We start from the raw sequence: 26,442 nt of genomic DNA, 5'->3' as shown, positions 1-26,442 counted from the left end.
ATATAATATATATATATGTATAACTGAATCACTTGGCTCTATACTTGAAACCAACACAACATTGTACAGTAACTATACTTCAATAAAAATAAGCATTTTTTAAAAAAAGAAGTGTCATTTGAAAATCAAGGGCATTGGTGCCAACAGTGGTACTCAGTTCCCAGGCTGAGTAGCCATGAATTGTGACCTTTGCCCTCTCACCTTCTCCTAGGGTGACCTCCTCCCTTGTCACCTCCTCCCTTCTATTTATAACTGTCACATTGCCTCATAGACTCTGCTTTCCAGGTGAGAAGTCACTGGGGTTGACTGTTAACCTTCAGTGTGTGTTGGTTTTTCCTCTAAAAGGTGGACCTTCAGGGAGACAAACCCCAGGGCAGTGATGTTCAGAGGTGAAATGTGCAGCTCGAAAACAGCAGTGGGAGGGAGGGATGGCACTGCACATGAGTGTAGGTGAGGAGGTGAGGAGAGGGTCTTTGCAGGTTTCCTCCTGCTGACTCTCATCCAGTGGCATGGGTCACATGACAGGCGTGCCAGACATCAGCAGGCGAGGGTGGCATTTGGATGCGGTGCTGAGTTTTGGATAACACACAACAGGGCTCAGATGAAGAATTGCTGACTTCTGCAGAAACATACCCATCGGATCCCTGGGCTCCAGTATGAGGCACTTGGACAGAAAGGGTGCTGTGGGTACTTCCCACGTCCAAGTCTGCCTTCTCTTGGGTCAAGTCCAGCACATCACAGTGGTTCCTTCAAAGCTACTCAAGGAGGAGGAATCCCCAAAGTTGCCTGAGAGGCTGTGTCCTGGGCTTACATTCTAAGTTTTGTCCACCAAGTCAAACAAACTTAAAAAAAAAAAAAAAAAAACACTCAAGGAAACACATACCTGAGAACAGAATTGCTCTTCAGGGAAATCTAAGATTCACAAAGATAACTGCTACCCGCCCAGTGTTCCCTTTCACTCCTAGGTTATCTTCCGTTGGTTCATAAGATCCTTGTAAAGAGTGGACAGGGAGCAAGTAGCCTGTGACCCAGACTTGGACTGAGCCCCTTGCCTGAGGGGAAGCAGTCCCAGGGCAGTGTGGGATGACCTTGGTGACCTTCACTCACACGCCCCGTGGCCTGGCCCCCTGTGCCCTCTCCGCAGAGCCCCAGTTCTCGAAGGAGCAGGAGCTCTTCGCTAGCATCAATACCACGCGCGTGCGGCTCAACCTCATTGGCTGGAATGACGGCGGCTGCCCCATCACCTCCTTCACACTCGAGTACAGACCCTTCGGGACCACGGTCTGGACCACGGCCCAGCGAACCTCCCTCTCCAAGTCCTACATCCTGTACGACCTGCAGGAGGCCACGTGGTACGAGCTACAGATGAGGGTGTGCAACAGCGCCGGCTGTGCAGAGAAGCAGACCAACTTCGCCACGCTCAACTACGATGGCAGTAAGCTGGCCCTGGCCTCCCGCCTGCATCTCGGGACATGTACACAAGCTCGCTGTCCCTCTCCCATTTGACATCCATCCTCAGCGCAATGTGACCCGTGCCCGCAGATCCCCTTAGGCTTGGGGGGTGTCCAGTCTGCTCCCCGCAGGGCTCCCTAGACCAGGTACCCATGTGCCCATGGCTGAGTTCCAGGAAGAAGGGACCGAGGCCCGGGGACCCTCACCAGGCAGTCAGGGTGCAGGAGTGACTTCTCTTCGGGCTGAAGGCTTCTCTGCACGTGGTTGGTGCTTGGTCATGACTGTGAGCTAACACTGCTTTTGTTGTCTCCCTCCCCTCCGCCCACCCCATCCCAAACCACATAACAGCTTTCTTTTTTCTCTCATTTAGCCCTTAAATTGCATGTGCAAAAGCAGTTTTCCATAAGTGAAGGTGCTTATGTTAGTCTCTGAGAAGAAACAGAGGCACAGATAGAAATAGAATAATGTCATAGGATGGTAGTGGACATGCACACACATGTACATACACACAGGCACATACACATACATGCACACATTCATAGGCTCACACACACACAAACATACAATTTGCAAGGGGTTTCTGAAAACCAAGCAAGGTGTCTCATGATGATTAGTTGACCGAAAATAAGAGAGAAAGACATTTTTATCCTTTTTTTCCTACAACTAGTATTGTGGGCCATTTATTGATGTTGAACAAATGTCAAGTGCAGTGAAGCTAAAGGCGGTCTGACATTGACGGTTCTGCAGTCAGGGAATTTTAGAGGGTCCTAACTAGCAGCAAGTTGAGCTGATTTTTGTAGCTTTGCAGCAGTGGTCCACTCTGTGTAAGGCAGTGGCTGAATTAAGTGCTGTGCTCATTTGTAAAAACAGTCTCCACTGGTCAGATAATTTGGAGGTGTGGGCTCAGCTCCCTCAGAACCCCTGTCCAGCGTCTACCCCCCAGGCTGGACCACGGTGCTGGGTGACTTACCCAGAAAGTCTGTGCCTGAGCAAACACCCCCTATTCTATTCTTCACTGGAAAGGCTAAGGGGTGTCTTTTCCTCTGCTTGTGGGCATTCAGGATCTTGCTTTAATTAAAGCCCTGGCAGAAACTTCCTTGGAGTACTGGTTATCGTGTCCTAAGAAAAGAGAGTCCATAAACCCAAGGAGCCTGGGACACGACCAAAGGATGCTCTGGAGGTGATGTGGACTCAGCTCCTTCCTTAGCCATTTTCTCATGGTCAGTCTTGACTGGCCCTGGGCTTGTTCCTCCCACCTTGGCACACTGTAAACCCACCCTGGAATCTCCTGCACAAATTCCTCCTCAGCCAGTGCCCAGGCTCGCCCCCAGCATTGCAGGCCTGGGTGGGGTGAAGGCAAGAAGGTGCCTATGTGGGGGTCCTGGAGCTGGTGATACCAGCCTAGGCCCCCACCCTGATCCAGCTCCCAGATGAGAGGCTTCTCCTCAGAAGCTCTGCTCCTCCTGGGCCATGTCTCTCTAATCTCCTGGCCTCAGTCAGGAGTGACTTCACTCCAAGAGGTTCCATCACAGAACATCAGCCACCTCAGAGCAGCACGGCTGACCTGATTTCTCCTCCAACTCTCTTTCATTCTTTGATCTGACAAAATAAAGGGCTTTGATGCTGACCAAACGTTTTCCCTAGTGTCTAAAGGCTTCCCAAAGTCCTTTGCTAGCAGGATACACATTTAAGCAGAAAGTATATATTTTGTTTTAGATGATGGACGTTCACTAATTGCCTTTCGATCATCCCGCTCTGGCGCCCAGCCTCACTGTAATCTGTGTGGTCCAGAGCCCACGGCTTCAAGGTGCGCGTTGGTGATAGGCTTACAGCTAATCATTTAATTAGCAACCTCTCACATGCAGCATTCGAAACTGTCATTCTTACTTACAAAGTGCTCTGCAGACTTTAAATGGTTATTTTCTAAAAGAAATGTCCTCACTTTATCCAAGATCTCAGATTAGAATCATGAAAAACGTCCTACATGTAAAATGTTCTGAAATCTGAAATGATTTTATTACACTAAAAAGAAAAATGCATATGTCTATTTTCCTTGAAAAAGGTTACATATTTCTTTGAACCAAGCTTGTGGATATATAGCTTTAATATCTCTTGTGTCACTTGTGCCTGAAGAATTTTTTTCATTTGGGGAAAAACAAACATTGATGATTAGCTTTCTGTCTGTACTAGTCAGATTTCAGATTCTTCTGTATTTTTTTGGACTCTTTCTTCTGCCATTCCCTCAGCCAGGTGTTTGTACTGGTTCTGTGTCATCTTGGTTGTGCAGACACATCCTCACCTGCATCCCCTTTTGTGCCTCTTACCTGAGTTCTGAGCATTTGCAGACCCGGGGCTCCAGCCAAAACCAGTGTTTATAAGTTGAAAGAATGGTATTCTTGGCCTTAGCAGACAGCAGAGGGGCCTGGTGTTCTGTATCCCTGCTCTACTCACTAAATGCAGGACAAAGACACTTTTTGTTCAAAGGGAAATTATATTATTTTTGCATTATTTTTCCTAAATTACTGACTTCCTGGCCCTTGTTTTACATGGAAAATACAGAAGACTGGAGCATCTTTTCATAGTGGTGGATGCCAAAATGCAAGCTCCATAAAAGGGGATGCCTGTGTTTGAATCTCTGGACCCATTTTGTTCAGCCTCTCAGCAAAAGGCAGCTTAAAGCAGCTCAGAGTTCAGACTGCTTAAGTGTTTCCTTGTAATTCTAAATAATCTGAATTTCAGAGCATTATAAGGGTCAGTAAATAGCTTGCTTTAGAGACCTGGATAGCTCCTCTTTGAAAAGTTGATTTTGCTGTAATGCCCTGAAGCGAGACTTTTAAAAGTAGATTTGGTCTTACATCCATGATAAAAAGCAATGAAATAACCAAAGAAAAGAGATTTTCAGCTCCTTTAAGCAGGTCTATCTGGTACAGTCTCCCCGAAGCCTGCCTTCTGTCCACTTGCCAAACCCATTGTTCCTTCTTTGATGTGCAATTTTTCAAACAGCCACTCTCAATTGTGTTCTAGGTGACATTCAACTCCAGGTAAATGCATGTGACTTTTTAAAGCACCCAGCCTGGATATTATGCTCTCAAGTGTCTGCACCCAGCACGTTACCAGTGAAGTCCCTTTCAAAGAAATGGGCTTTGTCCTTTGTGCAGACTCTAGTTCCATGTTCTGTAGAGTAAGCATAGGAGGGAAGTGAGTGAGTAAAGAAATTAACAAGGACCTAGATGAAGCGTTCCTTTCATCTTCATCTCCGTGGACGCCCTCGATCACTCGCGCGGTTCTTATAACCCATCATCCCTAAAAACTCCGCCATGCTGTCGTCATTAACAGCCACCTAACATCATGACCCTGTTTTCAGGTACAATCCCCCCACTCATTAAGTCAGTTGTCCAAAGTGATGAAGGGCTGACAACCAACGAGGGGCTCAAGATGCTGGTGACCATCTCCTGTATCCTGGTGGGAGTCCTGATGCTGTTTGTGCTCCTGCTGGTGGTTCGGAGGAGGAGGCGTGAGCAGAGGCTGAAGCGGCTGAGAGGTGAGCGGAGGCTCGGCTGTCCCCCCATGCAGCGGGACCAACAGCTAGCTGGGGGGATCTCACCCCACAGAATGCCTTTCCCTCTCTGGGCCGGATCCCCAGGCTGCCTGGCTCTGTGACCCGCGATGCTCCTTGAGCAGGATGTCAGGGCCTCATGGGCAAGTCATACAAAAGTTACTACTCAGAAATTGAGTGAAAGCCAACCTCTTCCACGTGTCCTAAATCCTACCTTGTCAGTAGGGCAGGCCAAGAGAATGACTTCCCCGTGGGTTTGCCAACACCACTCTTTAATTTTCAGTCTCTGCAGCAATGCCACCAATTATGGCCTCCTTTAAAAAGACCTGTCTGATGGACTCTGGAAATGAGAACTATTTTATTGCCGGGAAGAGGAAATTGAGGGTTTATGGTCCCGGGAAAGCATTGTGAGGCAGAAAACACGCGCTTTCCTGAATTAGATATTGGAGCGGAATCCTGGTGTAAGAGTTTCGCTTCAACTAATAGAAAATAAAATAATAGATGATGATAACTTGGACCAGATGAGAGCCATTGTCAGCAGCACCATTATTACAATGTCCAGCTCTGTAGATTCTGTGCAACAGGACTATTTCCAAGTCCTGTGCAACAGCCCTACAGGCCCTGGCTCTGCAGTGTGAGGACAATGGGTTCTTTCAAATACAAAGCCCTGGGCAGGACAGAGTTCTCCGAGTCCGTCCTCTTTACCTGTCAGGGTATTGAGCCAGTCCAAGTTTGGGTAGAATGAATATACAAGCTGTTTGCACTTTAGTGTCAATGCAGTGATGGGAATGCAGCATCCCCTGTGTTCTTCAAATTTGCATGTGAAAGACAAGCCTGGAAGCTCTGTCCTTATGATGTCTCTGGGATATCCCCAAGCCCTGTTGGTAGATCTGGATGTTGACCTCTTGTGTAATTAACCATAGACCAGTTAGATCAGTGCAACAGGGGGATATTCCCACCTGTCTTCTGGTAGCCAGGGCATCCTCTTGATATAGCTCTCACATGCCTTACCATCAATGTGCTTCTACTTGGCCAATGAATTAAAATAGCTGAAGTATTATACACGGCACTCCATCTGCATGCTTTAATAGTCCTTTTGTTTAAAACTTCTGCAGCCCAGTAATTGAGATGAACTGTCGATCTCACTGAAATATCCTTTCGAAATGACACTCTCCACTTATCTTGTAATTTTGCACATTCATTTGAGTAAATCTTGTACCCTGAGGGCTGTGCTAGGTGCTCGATGTACAAAATGTGAGAAAGAGCCTTCTGAACCTTAGGTTCAAAGTAGGAGGCAGACACACAGGCATCTGCCAGCGAAAGAGCCCAAATGTCACGAGCGCTGAAACGGGGCTGCAAATAAATCCTTCGTAAGCCCAAAACAGGAAGCAATTAATTGCAACTGGGGAGGATAGGGGGTGCCATTTATGAGAACAGCATCACAAAAACATAGTATTGCCTAATCTATTGAGAAATTCAGTATCAGGTGTGCTGTATTGGATTCCGTTCACAAGTGTTCATCGTTAAAGTATGAAAAGGACTTTTTTTAAAATAAATTTTTAGTTATTTATTTTTGGCTATGCTGGGTGTTCATTGTTGCACAGGCTTTTTTCTAGTTGTGGTGAGTGGAGGCTACTCTCTAGTTGTGGTGCAAGGGTTTCTCATTGCAGTGGCTTCTCTTGGTGTGGAACACAGGCTCTAGGCACATGGGCTCAATAGTTGCAGCTCCGAGGCTCTAGAGCACAGGCTCAGTAGCCGTGGCGCATGGGCTTAGCTGCTCCACAACATGTGGGATCTTCCCAGCCCAAGGGTCAAACTTGTATATCCTGTATCAGCAGGCGGATTCTTTACACTGACCACCAGGAAAGCCTCCAAAAGGACTTTTTTAAATCCCCCCCCCCCTTTTTTTTTTACCAAAAGCAGAAACCCATAGCCTGGCCTTAGGGACATTGTTATTGAGGTACCCAGGGTGTCTGTTCTTGTTGCACTTAGACAGATTGAACTGGCTGCATTTAGAAGACTAGAAATTGTCCATATAACATTTTTAAAAACCACCGATAACACTTTCTCATCCATCATTCCTGTTTGAGCACAAGGGTTTACCTACAAATGGGTTAAACACTAAATCCCTCCCAGCATCTCCCACCTTCTGCTAAATTCACCTTTTCTTTTCACTCTGGCCCCTGTTGCTTCCTTTCACCTCTCCAGCTATTGTCTGATTTCCTCTTCTACTTAACGACTTGAACACCCCAACCTCGCTCTTCCCTGCCAAGAGCAAGAAAAAGATGCTAAAGCTGTTGTATATTCTTCCTGGTGCATTTGAGTCAGACCGGTGGCAGGTGGGACATCCTTTCTTTTTGTTCTTCACAGTGCCTTGTAATTTAGTTATTGCCTTGCAAGGACTCTGTCTAGAAATTAACCCGGGCTGGCATTTTTATTGTCGGCACCTCTGCTGTCCCACACCGCTATTTTGTCACTGGTCTCAGTTAAGAGAGCAACTCATCACATCCTCAAGTCCAGCCTTTCATTCCCCAGAAACGATTTTGTTTTCTTTGTGCCAGGGCAGAGAGAGAGCTAACACAAAAGTTTCAGCAGGGGGAGAAAATAAGTGCTGTGGCAAAGAAGATGTATTCATGGGAGATGCTGAGAAGCAAAGAATCCCAGAGAAGTAGCTGGCAGGGCACAAAGGTATCTGCAGTCTTGCATTTTACTTGCCTAATAAAAGCTTCCAAGTCAAGAGTTTGATGAGAGGGCAGGAAGAAGGCAAAATGATCAGATACCTCATTCCATAGCCTTCCAAACGGCAGGTTTTACTTTGGATACACTGAAATATTCAATTCAGCACACTCTCTCTGATTATCTTCCATGGGCCAGGTGCAATGTTTTTTAAAACTAACTGTAAAATTTTCTTATTAACCATCTCTATTTGATCTCAAAAGTTTGTCTAGGTCCTGGAGAGAAAAGAAAGGTTACTAAGATTCTGTCCCAGGAAGATGGAAGCTGGTACCCTAGTGGCAGTCAGCAAAGGCTTACATGGGACATGCTCGTCTTTCTAACATTGAAAAATGCGCAATGAAAGGGCAGAGTGAGCGACTAGGGCTATTGGGGGAATCAGTGAAAGGCCAGAAAAGAAAGTGAAAGTGTTAGTTGCTCAGTCATGTCCAACTCTTTGTGACCCCATGGATTATAGCCCTCCAGGCTCCTCGGTCCATGGGATTCTCCAGCCAAGAATACTGGAGTGGGTTGCCATGCCCTACTCCAGGTTATCTTCCCCACCCAGGGATCAAACCCAAGTCTCCTGCATTGCAGGCAGATTCTTTACCAACTGAGTCACATGGGAAGCCTAAAAGGCCAGACCTTGCCCCCAAAAGATCTTTGTCTTTTAGGTTTGAAAGGCCCTTGAACTAGTATGTTAATTAATAATACAACATGTTTCCCATTCGCTCATGGAAGGAAACTAGAGTCACAGAGTTTAAGGTAGTAGGTGCCCGTCTATTAAGCAGAGTCCATTAGTAGAATCACTCAGTTACTACCTGACCCACGTAAGACACAGATCATGTCCCTGGGTTAGAATGAGTTCAAATATATTTACAGATTGAATGGCTTCATACAATATTTTATTGTGTAAAATAAGGACATTTCTAATAATAGGTCAGTATTTCCTGAGCAACTACTCTTCAGGATCAAAACTGGAAATAGGAAAATTTGGATTATAGGAAAATACTGCAGGGGTTCCTAATGAACACTGTAAGATCAACTCCATGCCATCGACGTTGTTGATTGCTATATGCTACTCAGTGTTTATGAGTAGGTTTGTTTCACTGGCTTGACAAGCAACCTAGTTAGGTAATGCACTATAACGTGTTTTATGTAAATTTTTTTTTAAAAAAAGAAAGAAAAAAAATGGGACTCAAGCAGTTTAGCCAACCTATATTCTTCCTTCCTGAGTACATTACTAATTTTAGAGCCTAGCGACCTCCTAAAGTCTAAATTGTCTTCAAGTGGTACATTTTTTAAAAAATCTGTAACCTTATCCACAAGTTCAGAAGCCACATTTTGCTTTAAATGATGCCCTGATTTTTTTCCTATTGCTAGCTCCTTTGAAGTGCAAGGTTATAGAATAAATCACTGGCTGGGCCCATGATCCCAGCAGTGCCAAATTATAAAAATTTGATTCCCATGTCAAGTAATCAAGGCCGGGATCACTAAAAGCTTCCCCTCTTAGTATGAGTTTACCCAAGAGGGTGCAAAGTACCCAACCAGTATAGGTCAACTGGCAGTGCCAAGCCGAAAAGCTGCTCCCAACGTTTCAAATAAGCTAAAGATAAAAGTCAGTGGATGACGTAAAATCTGACTTTCTTCCCTTGAACAGAAGCATATTTATTATTTGAAACATGGTTCCAAATGGATTAATAGTTTAAGGCCGATTAGTTCCGAAAGACCATTCCTAAAGAGAATGTGGCCTTTGGTCATCCACAGGCATGGCTGAAGGGGTGGGCCATGACTGTTCTAATATTCCATTTATCTGCTGCTAAATCTCTCCTCATCTGTAAGACCAACACTTAGCTTGAACTCTAATAATCTAAAGGAAGAAAGGTGTGCATCTGGGAGCTCAAAGACACTTGGACTCAAGGTAGACTTGTATAAAGGTGGCCATCATGCATTGAGTCATATGCATGCAAATGTCCCTGGTGTACCTTAGTGAAGAAGTGATGGGTGGGCCCCCCAGAGACATCACTGCCAAACTAACAAATGTCCCAATTGGGGCTGAGATGGGATCAGAAGTCTGAAACTGTAGTTCTCAGCTTTGCATTTTCTTCCTTCTTCATTCCTTTCTGTTTTCTTTCTTTTTATCCTTTTGATCTTCATTTCTTAAAAATTATCCTTTCAAAACTTCAAGTGTGTTATGGCAGAACTAAATTTTTAATAAGGGTTTCTATATCTTATAGTGGGAAAGCACAGGAACAGAGGGAAGGTAACAGAGCCAGGCCAATGGCAGCCACAGAGTGAGGGATGGGGGCACAGGGGTGGGTGGGGTGCAGGCAGGAGCAGGAGGGAGCCAGGTGGTCTCAACCCAGGGCTTTGCCCTGCCTGTGGGTTCTATTTTGTCCATGTCCGTATTTGCAGTTTTCTAAGATGGCAAGAATATATGGTCTTCTTTCTGGGTTATGTATTTTGTCATGGCTTTGGAATCAGCTTTCATTTGACTAAATGATGGGGGTCCTTTTTGTGAGCCTATAAAAATGTAAATGCAGGTTTTAGAGCCCTTAGGAAAATAACTGCTTTATGAGATCCCTTTCAATTCCACAGAAAAGCAGGGGTTGTTGTGAGGGAGCTTGCAAGTAAGAGCTTTTGAGAGATGGTAAAGCAGGAGAAGGGGCTTCCCAGGTGGCACCCACTAGGAAAAGAACATGCCTGCCAAAGTAGGAGATATAAGAGATGTGGTTCAATCCCTGGGTTGCGAAGATCCCCTGGAGGAGAGCAGGGCAACCCACTCCAGTATTCTTGCCTGGAGAATCCCATGGACAGAGGAGCCTGGTGGACTACCGTGCATAGGGTTGCACAGATTTGGACATGACTGAAGCAGTGGAGCGCGCATGCAGAGCAGGGGGAAATCTGCTGCTCTCAAGTTGGTTTTGTGTTTGGGAGGCATGTGCATGGACTGCCCGGGAGAGGTATGAGGCGAAGCAAATTCCATTCGCTTAACTAGAACTTTGGGGATGAAAGTGTGATGATGTGCCTGTGAATGAGAGTCCTCTTTTTTTTTTTTTTTTTTGAAACTTTAATGCTTTATTGTATTTTCCATATTATAATTAGTTGTGTTTCTTACTCCTTATTCTTTCTTTTTTTTTTTTTTTAATAAATTTATTTATTTTAGTTGGGGGCTAATTACTTTACAATATTGTAATAGTTTTTGCCATACATTGACATGAATCAGCCATGGGTTTACATTTGTTCCCCTTCCCGGACCCCCCACCCACCTCCCTCCCCATCCCATCCTTCTGGATCATCCCATTGCCCCGGCCCTGAGCCCTTGTCACATGCATCGAACATGGAATGGTGCTCTGTTTCACATATGACAATACACATGTCTCAATGCCATTCTCCCAGAACGTCCCACCCTCACCTTCTCCCTCAGAGTCCATAAAATTGTTCCATGCGTCTGTGTCTCTTATTCTGTCTCGCATATAGGGTTATCGTTACCATCTTTCAAATTCCATATATATGCATTAGTATACTGTATTGTTGTTTTTCTTTCTGGCTTACTTCACTCTGTATAATGGGCTCCAGTTTCATCCATCTCAGTAGAACCGATTCAAATGTATTTTTTTTAATGGCTGAGTAATATTCCATTGTGTATATGTACCACAGCTTCCTTATCCATTCGTCTGCTGATGGACATCTAGGTTGCTTCCATGTCCTGGCTATTGTAAACAGTGCTGCGATGAACATTGGGGTACACGTGTCTCTTTCAATTCTGGTCTCCTCGGTGTATATGCCCAGCAGTGGGATTGCTGGGTCATATGGCAGTTCTATTCCCAGACAATGGAGAAAAGACAATCTCTTTAACAAGTGGTGCTGGGAAAACTGGTCAACCACTTGTAAAAGAATGAAACTAGAACACTTCCTAACACCGTACACAAAAATAAACTCAAAATGGATTAAAGATCTAAACGTAAGACCAGAAACAATAAAACTCCTAGAGGAAAACATAGGCAAAACACTCTCCGACATAAATCACAGCAGGATCCTCCATGACCCACCTCCCAGAATATTGGAAATAAAAGCAAAAATAAACAAATGGGACCTAATTAAAATTAAAAGCTTTTGCACAACAAAGGAAACTATAAACAAGGTGAAAAGACAGCCTTCAGAATGGGAGAAAATAATAGCAAATGAAGCAACAGACAAACAATTAATCTCAAAAATATACAAGCAACTTCTGCAGCTGAATTCCCGAAAAATAAACGACCCAATCAAAAAATGGGCCAAAGAACTAAACAGACATTTCTCCAAAGAAGACATACAGATGGCTAACAAACACATGAAAAGATGCTCAACATCACTCATTATTAGAGAGTCCTCTTTTTTAAAGAACATAAGGGACTTCCCTGGCAGTCCTGTGCTTAAAGACTTTGACTTTCAGTGCAGGAGAGGCGGGTTCCATCCCTGGTCAGGGAACTAAGACCCCACATGTCTTGTGGCCAAGAAACCAAAACATAAAAAAAGAAGCAATCTTTTATTAATAACAAATTCAATAAAGTCTTTAAAAATGGTCCACATCAAAAAAGATCTTTAAAAAATAAAATAAACATTAGAACATGTGCTCAGGACTGGCACAGCTGCAGTGCTGGAGGCCTGTGCTGCCTCGTTGATAAGAAGGCCTATCCCAAGTGCAGACTCCTCGGGAGGGATGGTTCACAAAGAACAGGGAACCAGGGAGACCACCCTGTGATGCTTTTACTCAACTGAGATGCCTCTTCCCAAAAACTGACTGAACCACAATTAATCGACAGAGTACTAGCATTTTCCATGCTTTCTTCTTCCTTTTTCCACAAGTCTTTATGTTGTCTTGCTTTAGTCTCTTAATAGCTGTGCAACTAGGAGTGAATAAACTTGATGTCTTGACACTGTTGTGCTCTATTTTGCTGACATGAAAACTGAAGGGAACTTGAAAACCGCACATCAGTTAGGTAAGGACTAGCAGGAGAGCTGAAATCACTGTTGTCTACCCAGTCCTCTCTCCATGACACTTCTTCAGTTTTCGAACGTTCAGAAAAGAAATAGTCCGTCGCATCCATATTAAGCTAGCTTAAAAAGATGTGTCAAAGAAACACGGGAATTAAACACAGAATCAATCTATTAACACAGAATCAATAATGATTTTATCATTTTATTTTTCCCCATGAAAGATATTTGGTTTGTTCATATCTTACCTCTATATTCATTACCACCCAGGCCCCCCTATATTTAAAAAAAAGGATTCCTTTTTGCTTGCTTATCCTTAACCTATTGCTCTTCTCTCCACTTCTTTTCCCCTCTGAATTCTTGAAAGACTCTTTGACAGTCAACTATATCATGTCTCACAAGCTCCTCTGAATCCTGTCTCACTGTTCTCCCAGCCCCTCAAATGAAAATGCTCTCCTAAAAGCAGGGGGTCAGTTGCCTTAAGATCCCCAAATTCTCCTTTTAGCTATCATCTTCCAGTCCTCTTCACACATTCAGAGTGTTACCACATGTTGTTTTTTGAAACTGCTTTTTTCCATTACTGAGTATCACTAGGAAAGCCTGGTAATCTGTCTCCATCATCTCCCAGACTGAAAGATAAAGGGAAGAGCACAGAGCCAGTGATGGATATAGAGAAACAGCCAGGGCTTTAGAAAGGTGTCACAAAGTCTAAATCTCAACTGAGCCGAAATTTGTGGGGGGAAAAAAGTGGCAGACAACACAAAAGAGTGTGGAGCTGTGTTGGGAAAGAAGAAAAAGAAGACTTGAGATGATGTTCTTATCTTAACAGATGGCAGATAGAAGAAGACAGACTCGGCATCTGTTTTACTTTGATGTGAACCAAGAGAGGTGCTATTCAGACCAGAAAATGTGAAGCAAGAATTATAGAAAAAGAGGGAAGGATGAGGGGGATTTTGAGAAAGGAAGGGAGGGAGGGATGGACGGAACGAAAAGGAAAAAGGATAACTCAGGTTGTTTGAGAAAATAATCAAAGCCCCTGATTATTCAAATTGATTTACTCTTTAAAACCTACTATGTGCTAGTGCTTTGGGGAGGATTAGAGAGGATGCTGTCCAAAGTCATCTTCCTAACTCCTTGCTAGTAGATCAGGCAAGCCAAGCTTACAACAAATTATTACACAGGACCCTAGATGATGAGAACCAAACTGTGGGCACCAGTCGATGCAGTGATAATCCCCAAGAGGTACATTTTCTCTCACTGGAAAGATTAGCAAGGGTGTCGTGTGGTTCCCCACTATTGTTGTCGTTCAGTCACTCAGTCCTGTCTGTCTCTTTGCAACCCCATGGACTACAGCACAGCAGGCTTCCTGTCCTCCACTCTCTCCCAGAATTTGCTCAAATTCATGTCCGTTGAGTCGGTGATGCCATCCAACCATTTCATCCTCTGTCACTGTTTTCTCCTCCTGCCCTCAATCTTTCCCATTGTCAGGGTCTTTTCCAATGAGTTGGCTCTTTGCATCAGGTGGCCAAAGTATTGCAAACCGCCCCCCCCCCAGATTTTGTAAAAATTCTAAACAAAATGTTTTCAGACATAATCCCAAGGACCTTTGTACATCATCTTTGAACAATCAGATTAGAGGTGTTAGGAAGTATACTCCATACCCATTTTCGAAAAACAGTAAGTTCTAGAAATTGTAGATTGAAGTAAATTAGTTTATGTTACAGGATAATTTGTATGCATCGAAGGACATGATAGGGATCAGCCACAGCCTGGACAAATCCTATTTGCACTTTGGCAGGGTTGATAGAGAAGAGAGGGCCAGGTTACAGAACTGGGCTGAAATACAGGCGAGCTAAGCTGATTTCTGAGATGGCATAAATCCAGGTAGGAGCTAATGTAGTAGAGGATGAAAGACTAGAACCAAGGAGATAAAGTTTAATAGGGATAATTGGAAAGTCTCCAATGTAAGTTGTGAAAATTCATTTACGAAACATATAATGAGCATTGTGTTCCCAACAGTAGGTAAGAAACTATCAGAAAAATTACCAGGTTCTGGGCTCACCCTCATTTAATAAAGGACAACAAGAAATCAGATGTCTTCCATAGAAGAGAGTCCCAAGTGGAGATTGCCTAGAAATTCTGCCGTCTGAGTAGTGATTGAGAAAAATAGAGAATTCAGCCCAGAAAAGAGAACACTGAAGCCAAGCTACCTTGGACATGCCAGCTACCTGGAAATATTCAAATGGCTTTTCAGTGGTTCCAGAATGTGCCTTTCTTATAGCCAAGGAAAAATTACATCAAGGGATTTCAACAAGAACAGGAAGGTGTTTTTCATAATGAATTGTATCCTCGGGAAAAGACTCTGTGTGGCTTTACTGTACCAGAGACTGGAAATAAAGACAAAGGGCCATTAGAGAGACAGCATGAAACCAGGAAGTCATGATGCAAAGTGCCAAGACTGAGCTGAGCAGATGTGGAGATGCTAGACAGGTGCAAAGGTCCTCAGAAGCCCAGGGAACCAGAACACCAGTGTCACCTGCTGGGTCGGGAGGGTGTACAGAGCAAGTCATGTCTCAGGGGGAGGGTGGGGGCAAGGGCTTGGAGGAACAAAATCATGCGGGCTCTCAGCAGAGAATGCAAGAACAGAAAACTCAGAGAGGGTTGGCGGTTCAAAGTAAGAGGGAACCGAGCTAGAAAGACAACTAGGTCTAGCACGGGAGGCTGGTACCCTGAGCTGAGGAGTCCTATTGGCAGGGAGTCTCCTTTGAGAATTTCAGAGCACAGATGTGACCTAGTGAGGGGTGTGACTCAGAGCCACTACCCTTTCTGCTGTGGGCAAGCTGCTTAGAAGGCTGAGAGTCTGGAGCTGGGCAGACCAAAGAGGGAGATGCTGATGAGGAAATGAGAATTGAACTGGGGAGAGAGAGAAAAGCCAAAGCCCTAGGGAGACTGATGTGTTGAGTGGGGAGCCCTCAACAGACATGGAAGCCAGGTCAGTGATGGAGGAGATGTAGGCACCGTCCGGTCAGCAAGGGCGTTGTCTTCCCTGGGGCGGCTGTTGGTCCCAGCTCGTTGTAGCATCTGTCCAGGGCACTGTGGAAGGGATCCAGACATTTATTAGAGGAGGATTTGAAAACTCTGTGATGCTCTTAAGATATCACAACTCCATGATTTTTAAAATATTCTCTTAATTTGTCCAACATCCTGTTCTCGCTCCTAAAGAGGAGAGTGTCCCGAGTTCTTCCTTTTCTTCTCCCTGCCCCCTTTATGAACAGAAGACCCAGAACCCATCATATCCTTGACATCTCTCCCAACTGGCTTCCAAATCAGCTCCCCCCTCCCACAATTTACTTTAATACATTAAAGAACTAGATATGTTTGAAGCCAGACATCTCAGCCTGCACCCAAATTGCTGTTTTCTTGCTTCCTGAAGGAGCTCAGAATTTCAACCCTGGCTCCTTCTGTGCCCTGGAGCACTCTTCCTGTTAGTTTGTGCTCTCTTTAAGGTGATCACAGTCTTACTTCCTCTCCAACTGACCCAGCCTGAGACAGTGCCCTCCAGCCGTGTCCCTCAGTCAGCTGTCATGAGGAAGGTGCTCCTCTGTGTGTCCCTAAGGATACGACATATGTCCCTCTCTCTGTATAAAGGGCTTCCCTGGTGGCTCAGATGGTAAAGAATCCACCTGCCATGCAGGAGACCTGGGTTCAATCCCTGGGTCAGAAAGATCCCCTGAAGAAGGGAATGGCTACCTGCTCCAGTATAAAAAACTTTGACGATAGTGATTTTAAAAGAGTTTGAATCGACAGACACTAGTTATGATTTCCTACTCAGCTGCAGCAAATGATTGAATGTATCTGGGTCCCAGTTTCCTGATTTCAGAAGGAGGGCTCAGAAATTCCCAGGCAGATGGGTATAAAGGGGACGTGGGCTGGCAATCCTAAGTAACTGGCACATCCGGGTTCCTAGCACGTGACCCTAATCCACTTGATCCCACCCCCCAGGAGACATTCATGCCTGGTCCCTGATGCCAACTGTGCCTCCAGACACTCCACCAGCTTCACACTCCACCAGCTCTCAGCTTCCTCAAGGGGGGCTCACAGAAGAAGTGAGTTTCCATGAATATAACGTTGCTCACAGTTTCAGATGAGTCAGAAGGAGGAAATAATAGTCAAGATAGACAGAGAAAAGGATCCACTGTAAGCTGACGAGCATAGGGAAGGGTAGACCAAAGAGGCTTTGGGTACCAAAGCATGTGGACGAAGATGCCTATTAGTTGTAGACACAGAAATTTTGCTTTGGAGCTTGTCAGTACCAGAGAGACCTCTATCCCCACTGGTTGGAAGCTGTCTTTCCTTGGCACACTGATAGGAAAAAAAAATCACAGGAGAGGAAGCTCTGGTGATTAGCTTCAGGAATAGAAAAAGAATGATGATGGTGTCAGAACAAGGAACGCAGATCCATCGTGAAGACGTTTGAGTCTGAGTTCCCTTCACATTGTGAGCTGACGTGCAGCGTTTTACTCTTTGGAATTCCAGCCTCTTTTTAGAGCATTGAACTAGCCAGTGCTTGGTTGTTCCATAGAGCTAATTAATCCCAAGCTTCTGGCACCTTATATATGTGCATGTGTATATTTACTTTGCAAGTGTTAAATCATTCAGGAAGAGAAGAAGCTTATCTTGTCTTTGCAGATAAATGTAAAGCCACGAGATGGGAAATTCAATGCTGCTTTGCCTTCTTTGCTTTGCCATATGGATGGGGTGAAGGGAGCTGTTTCACTTCCCAGACTGAATCCGTCTGTGCACAAGCCTGGGGCCTCCTTGTGAGGTGGGACCTGGCATGGTTGACTTGAAGAGCAGTGCTTTGGTTCACAGGATGACTGCCTATGTGTGACTATTCCTGCGACTGTCCGTCCACACCTCCCAGTTACAGCATCCTGCTCCCTGACAGGAAAGCGACTGCATTCAAGGGTCAGCCCCCACACATGAAAATGCTACAACAAATACATTGCTTCACTCACTCTCACAGTCAGCTGAATCCATTCCCAGAAAGTTCCATTCATTGAACATTTAACATCAAAGCTTTTTAAAGAAAATTGAAAGAAAAAATATGAAGAAGACCCTTGTGTTCTAAGATAGGAAACATTCATTTTTTTGCCAGGACAAAAATGTGTTAAAGGAACAAATTATATTTTAAGGGAAATTAGAATTTCAAAACGATGCCATCCAAAAAGTTTTTTAAAAGTTTACATCATTTTTAGGCAGGATTTCTTTTATCAGGAATGGTAATCAGGTCTTGGTAAACAGTGTCCTCAGAGGAAAGAAATAAAGAAAAGTTTTATTTCTCAGTTTGAAATAAACATCTAGGTTTCCAGACATAGTGATATGCAGTGTATACAATTCTTTGATCAACCAAACAGATGCATAGCTCTCTGATAATGACTTTTTTAAGAGATCATAAGCTTTTTCATTTTGATAACAAAAAGAATGGAATTGGTACTATATAATGAATTACTTTCAAGTGTTAATTTTCTGACTTCTGAAAATAAAGTTGGGTTTTTGAAAAGGGACAAATGAATAGGTTATAATAAAACCTTTATCAGTTATCTGAGAATTTTTGTGGCTATTTATATGTGCCTCATTTGCCTTAGGAGAAATAAGGAATCCATAAAAGTTTCAGTTATTAGTAGTGATCTCAATATACAGTTACATTTAAAAATGGCTATTGTTATCTGATTCTGTAGAATATTTGTCAGAAATGCTTAAGTGAATGTTAGTGAGTTGTTTATCTTGTACTAATATTAGCTTTCTTTCCCCAGATGCAAAGAGTTTAGCTGAAATGCTCATGAGGTAAGAAAAAGACCTAGTATCTTAAATATCATGTTTAAAAGAGCAATTTCCAACTTGTTTTGATGATTTCTTTTTGTTTAATGACAGTCTTGATAATCCATTTTCTATCTGACATGTAGTTTTCATTCTAGGAAACTAAATATCCATGTAATGCCTAGTTGGAATGGGTACCAAGTAATGCACTGTTATGCACACTGTAGGTAGTCGTTTTATTGGCTAGACTCAACCAACAGAATATTTCCCACTAACCTGAGAATAAGGAGACACATTATAAGTATCAATAAGAAGCTTTGGTTTTGCTTCCACCAAATATGCCACCTTGAGGTCGAGCCTTGTTCCTAACAGTTAGCCAGGTGAGACGGAATCCACAAAAGGAAATGGGTTCAAATTGATGGACTGATCAATAAAAACTCTCTTTGCCCTCACCTCCCATGGCTTCTTCAGCACCCCTTCCACCAGAGCACCCACCAACTTCTGCTGCAAATGTCTGTTTAGTCTGGCCGCAGAGGTCACAACCTGTCTCATCACCAAGTTAGGAGAAACCAGCACTATAATTGTTCCACTCCTAGCTGTTGAATAGATGAACAACTAGGGGTAACTGAATAAGGGCATGTTCTCAACTGTACAAGACACCCCAATATGTGCACTGTCTATAGTAAACATTTAAACCAAAAGTAACAGGAGGATAATCAGTGTCTAGGAAGCAGGTGAGAAGAATGTCAGGGGAATTCTCTGACAGTTCAGTGGTTAGGACTCAGCACTTGTACTGTCTGGGGCCTGGGTTTGATCCCTGATGAAGAAACTAAGATCCTACAAGGTACAACCAAAATGAAAAAAGAAAAGAAATACATCAGGGCCCCAATGGTGACTTTGATATTGTCATTCTAGGATGCCTAATGTAGAAGATAAAAACAATGGCATATAAGGTCTCTTCCCAGCCCCTACCCCACCACAGTTGGCTTTAACTCCCTCCCTTACCTTTGCATATCAAAGTAGTACTTTTTTATCATTCACAAAGAGACGTGTCCATGGCAGTATCTCTGAAGACCTAAGACAGAGGTTGAATACCATTGGCCCATGGATTACGTTTCTCACAGACACCTTTGTTTGCCCATGCTGTGTTTTAAAACAATATGAATTGTTAGTAACAGATAATGAAGGACTCAAGGATGACTCTGAAATCTTTGGTGTGAGCAGTTAGATAAACATTGGTGCCATATACAAAGATTAGGATGATAAATTTGGTGTATGGACCTTTTAATGTAGGGCAAAGGAAGGGGATGTTGATCAGAATGAAAGGACTTGCATGGATCATGTTGAACTGAGGCTGCTTTTTAAGCTTCCAGTGAAGCTGGTAGCACCAATCTGGAGCTCAGAGTAGAGCTCAGAGATTCAAATGGCCTGTAAAATATCTCCTTCATCTGTCTAATCCCATCACACTAGATCAGACTTGCAAGAGAAGATTATGAAAAGCTGTATGAAGCCTCTTGTGCCCAGGCTTCTGTGCAAACCCGTCCTTGTTGGCTAGTGGTCACAGGGGAGGCTGCAAGACACGTGTGCACTTGTGTTGAACGGATCTGACAAAGCATCTGGAAAACAAGCCAGAGTCATTTGGTTTATAATAATTATCTCATAAAGTAAGTTATAATGCAGTCTTACAAATATGAGATTGTTGATGACATTTAAAAATCAAGACATTTCACACAGAACTGTGGCTTTCTGGCTTCTCTTGGAAGTGCTCTGACCTCACAAGACACAGCCTCAATGACAAGCTGTCTGGACCTGCCTTTGATGCCCCCTTTAGAGTGGGTGTGATCTGCTCAGCCCAGGGGCCCGTCCCTGTCTCCAGCCCAGTCCACCACACTGATCTGTGCCCTAGCCTGGTGCTTGCAGCTATGTGTCCTCCCGGATAGCTTCTGGCCCCTTCCTTCATCATCTCCTAGACCATCGACCATGCCCAAAGCCCATGTCCCTGGGATGGGGGGAGTTTCTGCGTTTCCTGACAAGTGCAACATTTGTTCCATTAGTGTGATGTGTTAGCTTCTCTGCTGTGTTTTCTCCCTCATGAATTCCAGGTAAGATGCCAGAAAGCATCATCTTCCTTCTTTGTTAATAGGGGCAAATTACCATGGCAGAAAGACCACTTATTGATAAGAACAGGAATCAGTAATGATATTTTCAGGTGACAGTTGCCAACGTGAAATTAAGAACATTAAAACTAGTAATTACTCCCACTTAAGATATTTAAGGTAGTTTTCTCCCAAAGGATGAAAGTGATTGAAAAGGAGGTGAATTTCCAAGCTCCTCACATAGGTGGATTTTTATGGGATTAATTTAGAAGTAAAAGCAATGAGGGAGGGGATATATATATATAATTATGATTGATTTGTGTTGTTGCACAGCAGAAACCAACACAATATTGTAAAGCAATTATCCCCCAATTAAAAAAAAAAAGAAATGTTAAATAATAAATGATTGAACCAGAAGACCAGAATATATATCTTTCATCGTGGCTCATCTCGGGGGGAAAAAGAAACAAAAAAACAATCAATCATTCTAGGCCAAGTGCCTGTACCCAGAACTTATTTATATTTTATGTAGATGTATCACAGCCTATCTGATTTTTCTCAGACAATAGCTATTGAAACACATGTTTATCAATTAAATGGAAATAATAAATTGGTTGATAAATCAAAAAAAGCAATGCTTTTATTCTTGAAGGGTCAATTTAACCTAAGGTTGGCAGGTTAACAGGTCAAGCAACAAAAGACCTTGTCCCCTGCCTGGTCAGGTTAGGGCCAACCATGTTCCAAATGTGGCCCTGGAAGTCTAGGAAGGTCAGATCCATTGGCACAGAGAAGCCTGCAGAATCGCTGTCCCCTATCTTCACCACTTCTTTCTCTCAGAAGGTGAAGACTGAGCATCCTGGGACATAGAATCACCGACTTAAGTTCTAGATGCTGCCACCGGCTGGTTTTGGGATCTGGAGGACATCCTTTTCTCTCTCTGTGCCCTGCTTCTCTCATCTAAAAACAACTGTTGGAAATAGTTCCTAGCTGTATCATCCTGTGATCTAGGTGAATGCAACATTTACCGTCCATTCACACTCCTTAAGGAAGGATCTACATATTTCAGTGATGTCAGCTGTCCCAGAGCCAGACAGGCAGGTGCAACTGCAGGACAAACACAGACCACCTGGACCCTACATGCTGCCACCTGCCATTGCTGGTTCTTATGCCTCTGGACCTTCATCCATGTCACCCAAGCAAGTCACCTGGTAGAGGAGAGAGAAGGGAGACGTCACCCACCTTGCACAGATAGAAAGTGTTTTCCTTTTCTAGGATTAGGCAAGAAAAATGTTTTTCCAACATACCAGCCTTCTCAAAGGTGAGACTGGGTTGCCCTAAGGCACTAAGTAGCACGTAGTTAGTGTCCAGGGACCAGTATTAATAAGAAAGCTAGTTGTGAGCAGTGAAAGGTTCAGATTGAGAGTTCAAGTTAGTTTAGTTTTTTCATGCTTATATGTTTATTTGCTGTTGTTCAGTCACTAAGTCATGTCTGACTCTTTGCAACCCCATAAACTGCAGCACGCTAGACTCCCCTGTCATTCACTATCTCCTGAAGTGTGCTCAGACTCATGTCCGTTGAGTTGGTGATGCTATATAACAGAGGATCTCATCCTCTGCAGCCCCCTTCTCCTCCTGCCCTCAATCTTTCCCACCATCAGAGTCTTTTCCAATGAGTTGGCTCTTCGCATCAGGTTGCCAAAGTATTGGAGCTTCAGCAACAGTGAAAATGCTCACCTAGCTATTATAGTGAGATATATCCTGATATCTTTACAGTTACTTTATACTTACAGAATGCTCCATATCAAATTTTTTGGAGGAACGGAGATACTATGCAAACATTGTCATTAGTTGTTTTTTTATTTTTTTTCCCCAGAGCTTAAGGAAATATTGACTTTATGAAGTTGTAGCAATTGCACATAAGTTATTGGCTGAGCCCAGAAATACCATCTACCGGGAACCAATGTCAGCCCTCTGTCACTTTAATCAGACAGCCAGGTGGCAAATGGATGGCAGATGATTATATTTCAATAATAACTAGCTAATATATTTAGCATGATCCCATGTCATATAAAAGAAGCAATTTTGCTTCCACCATAAAAACATTCAGAATTTTTTTCAGATTACAAATGATGTTTCTTTAATTAACTTTTTTTTAAAAAAGGTTTGCTGCTATTCTAATAACCAATTGTTATGGCTTAGGGAAATCAACCTTCATGTAACAATAGATCATAGAATATGGCAGCACAGATTAAGATAAAGAAACAACTTGCTTGAGATCTAACCTTTTTAGATTGAGGAGGATGTTATTGACTCTAAAGCGCAGGCTTCTGGAGGTGTAACTCAGCTCCCATTGTGTCAAAGCAGTATTCATTCAACAACCTTCAACAAATATTAATTGAGCATCTACTTCAGTCACATACTGTCCCAAGTTTCAGGGCTATACAGGGGACAGAAGAGATGAAAATACCCTTTAGGAAGCTTATAGTCCATTGGCAGAGACGCTTATAAATAACGCATTCAAACACCTGCTAGGAAGTTGTAAGTGCTGAAGAGACAAAATAAAGTGGAGAATGGGGAGTTCCCACAGCAGGGCCAGCTGGCTCCTCTGAAAAGATGGACAGAGCGGGGCGCTACATGGCTTTGGGCCAGCGGAGTGTGTCCCAGCAAAGGAAACAGCAAGTGCAAAGGGAGGAGGGACAATTAGACTTTGAATCTTAAGTTTTATGGGGTCATTTTCCCACCTTCCTGCCACAGGGCTTGGCAGCTTAGTCCTGAGGTGAAGGGGCATTCACCTCCAGCTTTGATTGTCCGTGTTCACAAAGGTCAGTCATATTCTAAGTCTTTGTTCCAATTGCAGTGGAGCACAGCAGTGATGTCACTGGCTTCCTGTGTCAAGCAGACCCCTCATTGTTAAGGATAGCTGTGCGGATTCCTAGCTGTTCATTGAGTAGCCGCTGACTGCCTCAACACTATTCATGAGGAGCAGAAGGAACTAGCTCACACTTCTATTTTTGGTGCAAGGACAAGCTCCAGTCCCTCGTGAAGTTTTGAAACAGATCTCAGATATTCACAGAGGAGGAGTTCCCCATATGTTTTTGTGGAAATAGAGCTTATCTGACGTAACCAACAGCCCCCCGAGTCACCGATACTCTTCATTTTATACAAGGATCTGAATCTTTGCTTTAAATACACACACAAATAAAGTGAGAACTTGGTTAAGTAAACAATTTAAAACCGTTTATAGACCATGCAAAAAATTCAGGCCAAAACGTTTGAATTTGGGCTCTGCGTAATTAGCATGGTCTAGCTACATAACCCAGTTACTTATCTGAAGAGAAAAAAATCTGGTTCAAGATCAAGTCCTAGGAGGGCTGCTGCGTCTTTCAAAGCGGCCGTTTTCATAGGCTGTTTTGTTTACACCCAAAGGAAGAAAGAGCCATTGTAAAACATTCAGAATATTAACATGGACCTCTGAATGCAAACATGTAAAGGGCTTCTTGAGTGAACATGACCTTCGGATTATTAACATTCATCAACCACATGGTTCAAGAGTGGATGAGTCCTCATGGTCGAGGAAGAATCTGGGACTCCTGGTGAATGCTTGGTTGAAGCTAAAAGCGTTTGAGATTTCAGTACAGATGCACCTTTATTGTCCCCTATTACATGTAATTAACAGCGGGTAAACCATCAAGAGTGTGCCAAGCACCACAAATCTCTCTCAAAACAGCATTTGGCAGTAAATGAGCTAGATTTAGGGGTGCCATAGATTATCACATTGATTTAATTATCTGAATGGTTGCTGCTTTCTGGAGGGTATTTCAGAATATATTTTTAAATCTACTTGATTCTTATAATTCTATAAAGATTGAACAACCATGTTTCTAATATGGATTGCTAATTAAAGCTTTTATCGACTTTCTTATATTTTTGTCCAACATGCAGATTATTTTTTTTTACTATGAGCTGTAACTGAATTTGATTATACCATGCAGCTTTACTACCTATTTTCATTTACTTTTAGAAGACAGCTCACTCTAAGAGCAATTTTCTGGTACACAAATTTTGAGATAAATTCTTATAGTGATTGCTTTTTTTTTTCTCTTCTAAAATGTAATTGGATTCAGAAAACTAAACTATTGTCAGGAAAGCTAACAAGGTTTATGATTTGTTACTAGAACAACAACAACAACAAAAATGACTCCAGGTAGAAAGCAAATTTACTAGTAAAACTTCATCCAGGGAATGTTTTCTCCCTTACCATCTTTAGAATATCTCATGTCTAACCAATGAAAATGTTGTTGATTTAAGAATGTTTATGTATATTTTGTTTGGCTTTTACACAAGAAATGGGAAATTCCAAAGTAAGTTTCTACTGATAGTTGTAGAACCAATCTCTATTGATAGTTAATATTTTCTGAACCTCACAACTGACTGCTGAAACTTAATATTAATAAATATGATTTGCATGAAGGAGAAAAAGCTATCATGTTCTCCTTTCCCTCCCCTCCCCACCAGCATTCACATAATTAAATAATAAGTCTAGTTGGTGTGCCTAATGTAACACTGAACAAATTCATTAATGTATCCCCCTTATTTTATTCCCAGTAAGAATACCCGGACTTCAGACACCTTGAGCAAGCAACAGCAAACCCTGAGGATGCACATTGACATACCCAGGGCTCAGCTCTTGATTGAAGAGAGAGACACAATGGAGACCATCGGTAAGGTGTCCTGTTTGCTGCTTTACACAATGTGGCTGCTACAGCTATGCCCTCTCTGCCTAAACCCTGAGCCACTGAAAATACTAAATGTGGGAACATCTTGAATATTACATGAGCAAACAAGTTAGAAGGTAGACAATTGTTACTGAGAATAATAAGTACCAGCAACTATGGGGGAAATGAACTTAGATAAACCACAGAGTTCACCTGAGAGAACCCCAACTCTGACCCAAGTTGTATCTTTCCTTGAGAGGCTGTCAGTGCCACTCCAAAGAACCAACATCTGTTTTATAGTTTTCTATATATATATATATAGGTCTTTTGTTTCTTTAGATATTTTCCTAAGTATTTTATTCTTTTCATTGTGATGGTGAATGGAATTGTTTCCTTAATTTCTCTTTCTGCTTTCTCATTGTTGGTGTATAGGAATGCAAGGGATTTCTGTGTGTTAATTTTATATCCTGCAACTTTACTATATTCATTGATTAGCTCTAATAATTTTCTGGTAGAGTCTTTAGGGTTTTCTACGTAGAGGATCATGTCATCTGCAAACAGTGAGAGTTTTACTTCTTCTTTTCCAATCTGGATTCCTTTTATTTCTTTTTTCTGCTTTGATTGCTGCGGCCAAGACTTCCAAAACTATGTTGAATAGTAGTGGTGAGAGTGGGCACCCCTGTCTTGTTCCTGACTTTAGGGGAGATGTTTTCAATTTTTCACCACTGAGGATAATGTTTGCTGTGGGTTTGTCATATATAGCTTTTATTATGTTGAGGTATGTTCCTTCTATGCCTGCTTTCTGGAGAGTTTTTATCATAAATGGATGTTGAATTTTGTCAAAGGCTTTTTCTGCATCTACTGAGATAATCATATGGTTTTTATCTTTCAATTTGTTAATGCGGTGTATTACATTGATTGATTTGCAGATATTAAAGAATCCTTGCATTCCTGGAATAAAGCCCACTTGGTCATGATGTATGATCTTTTTAATATGTTGTTGGATTCTGTTTGCTAGAATTTTGTTAAGGATTTTTGCATCTATGTTCATCAGTGATATTGGCCTGTAGTTTTCTTTTTTTGTGGCATCTTTGCCTGGTTTTGGTATTAGGGT

General features: G+C 42.8%; 1 protein-coding gene across 1 annotated transcript in view; it reads left to right on the top strand.

Annotated features, from left to right (window-relative positions):
* DSCAM (DS cell adhesion molecule) overlaps positions 1-26,442 on the top strand; it is a 568,075-nt gene that overhangs the window by 506,738 nt on the left and 34,895 nt on the right. The window contains exons 26-29 of the mRNA XM_081574158.1: positions 1,145-1,435; positions 4,817-4,993; positions 18,514-18,544; positions 25,219-25,334. Coding sequence (XP_081430284.1) covers positions 1,145-1,435; positions 4,817-4,993; positions 18,514-18,544; positions 25,219-25,334 — 615 coding nt within the window. The remainder of the gene's footprint in view (positions 1-1,144; positions 1,436-4,816; positions 4,994-18,513; positions 18,545-25,218; positions 25,335-26,442) is intronic.

The sequence above is a fragment of the Giraffa tippelskirchi genome, chromosome 2 (genome assembly GCF_054371585.1).
Source record: "Giraffa tippelskirchi isolate mGirTip1 chromosome 2, T2T-mGirTip1v1.2.pri, whole genome shotgun sequence".
Classification (NCBI taxonomy): Eukaryota; Metazoa; Chordata; class Mammalia; order Artiodactyla; family Giraffidae; genus Giraffa; species Giraffa tippelskirchi.
The sequence above is the reverse complement of the archived record's forward strand: the minus strand, read 5'-3'. Positions and strand labels throughout refer to the sequence as shown.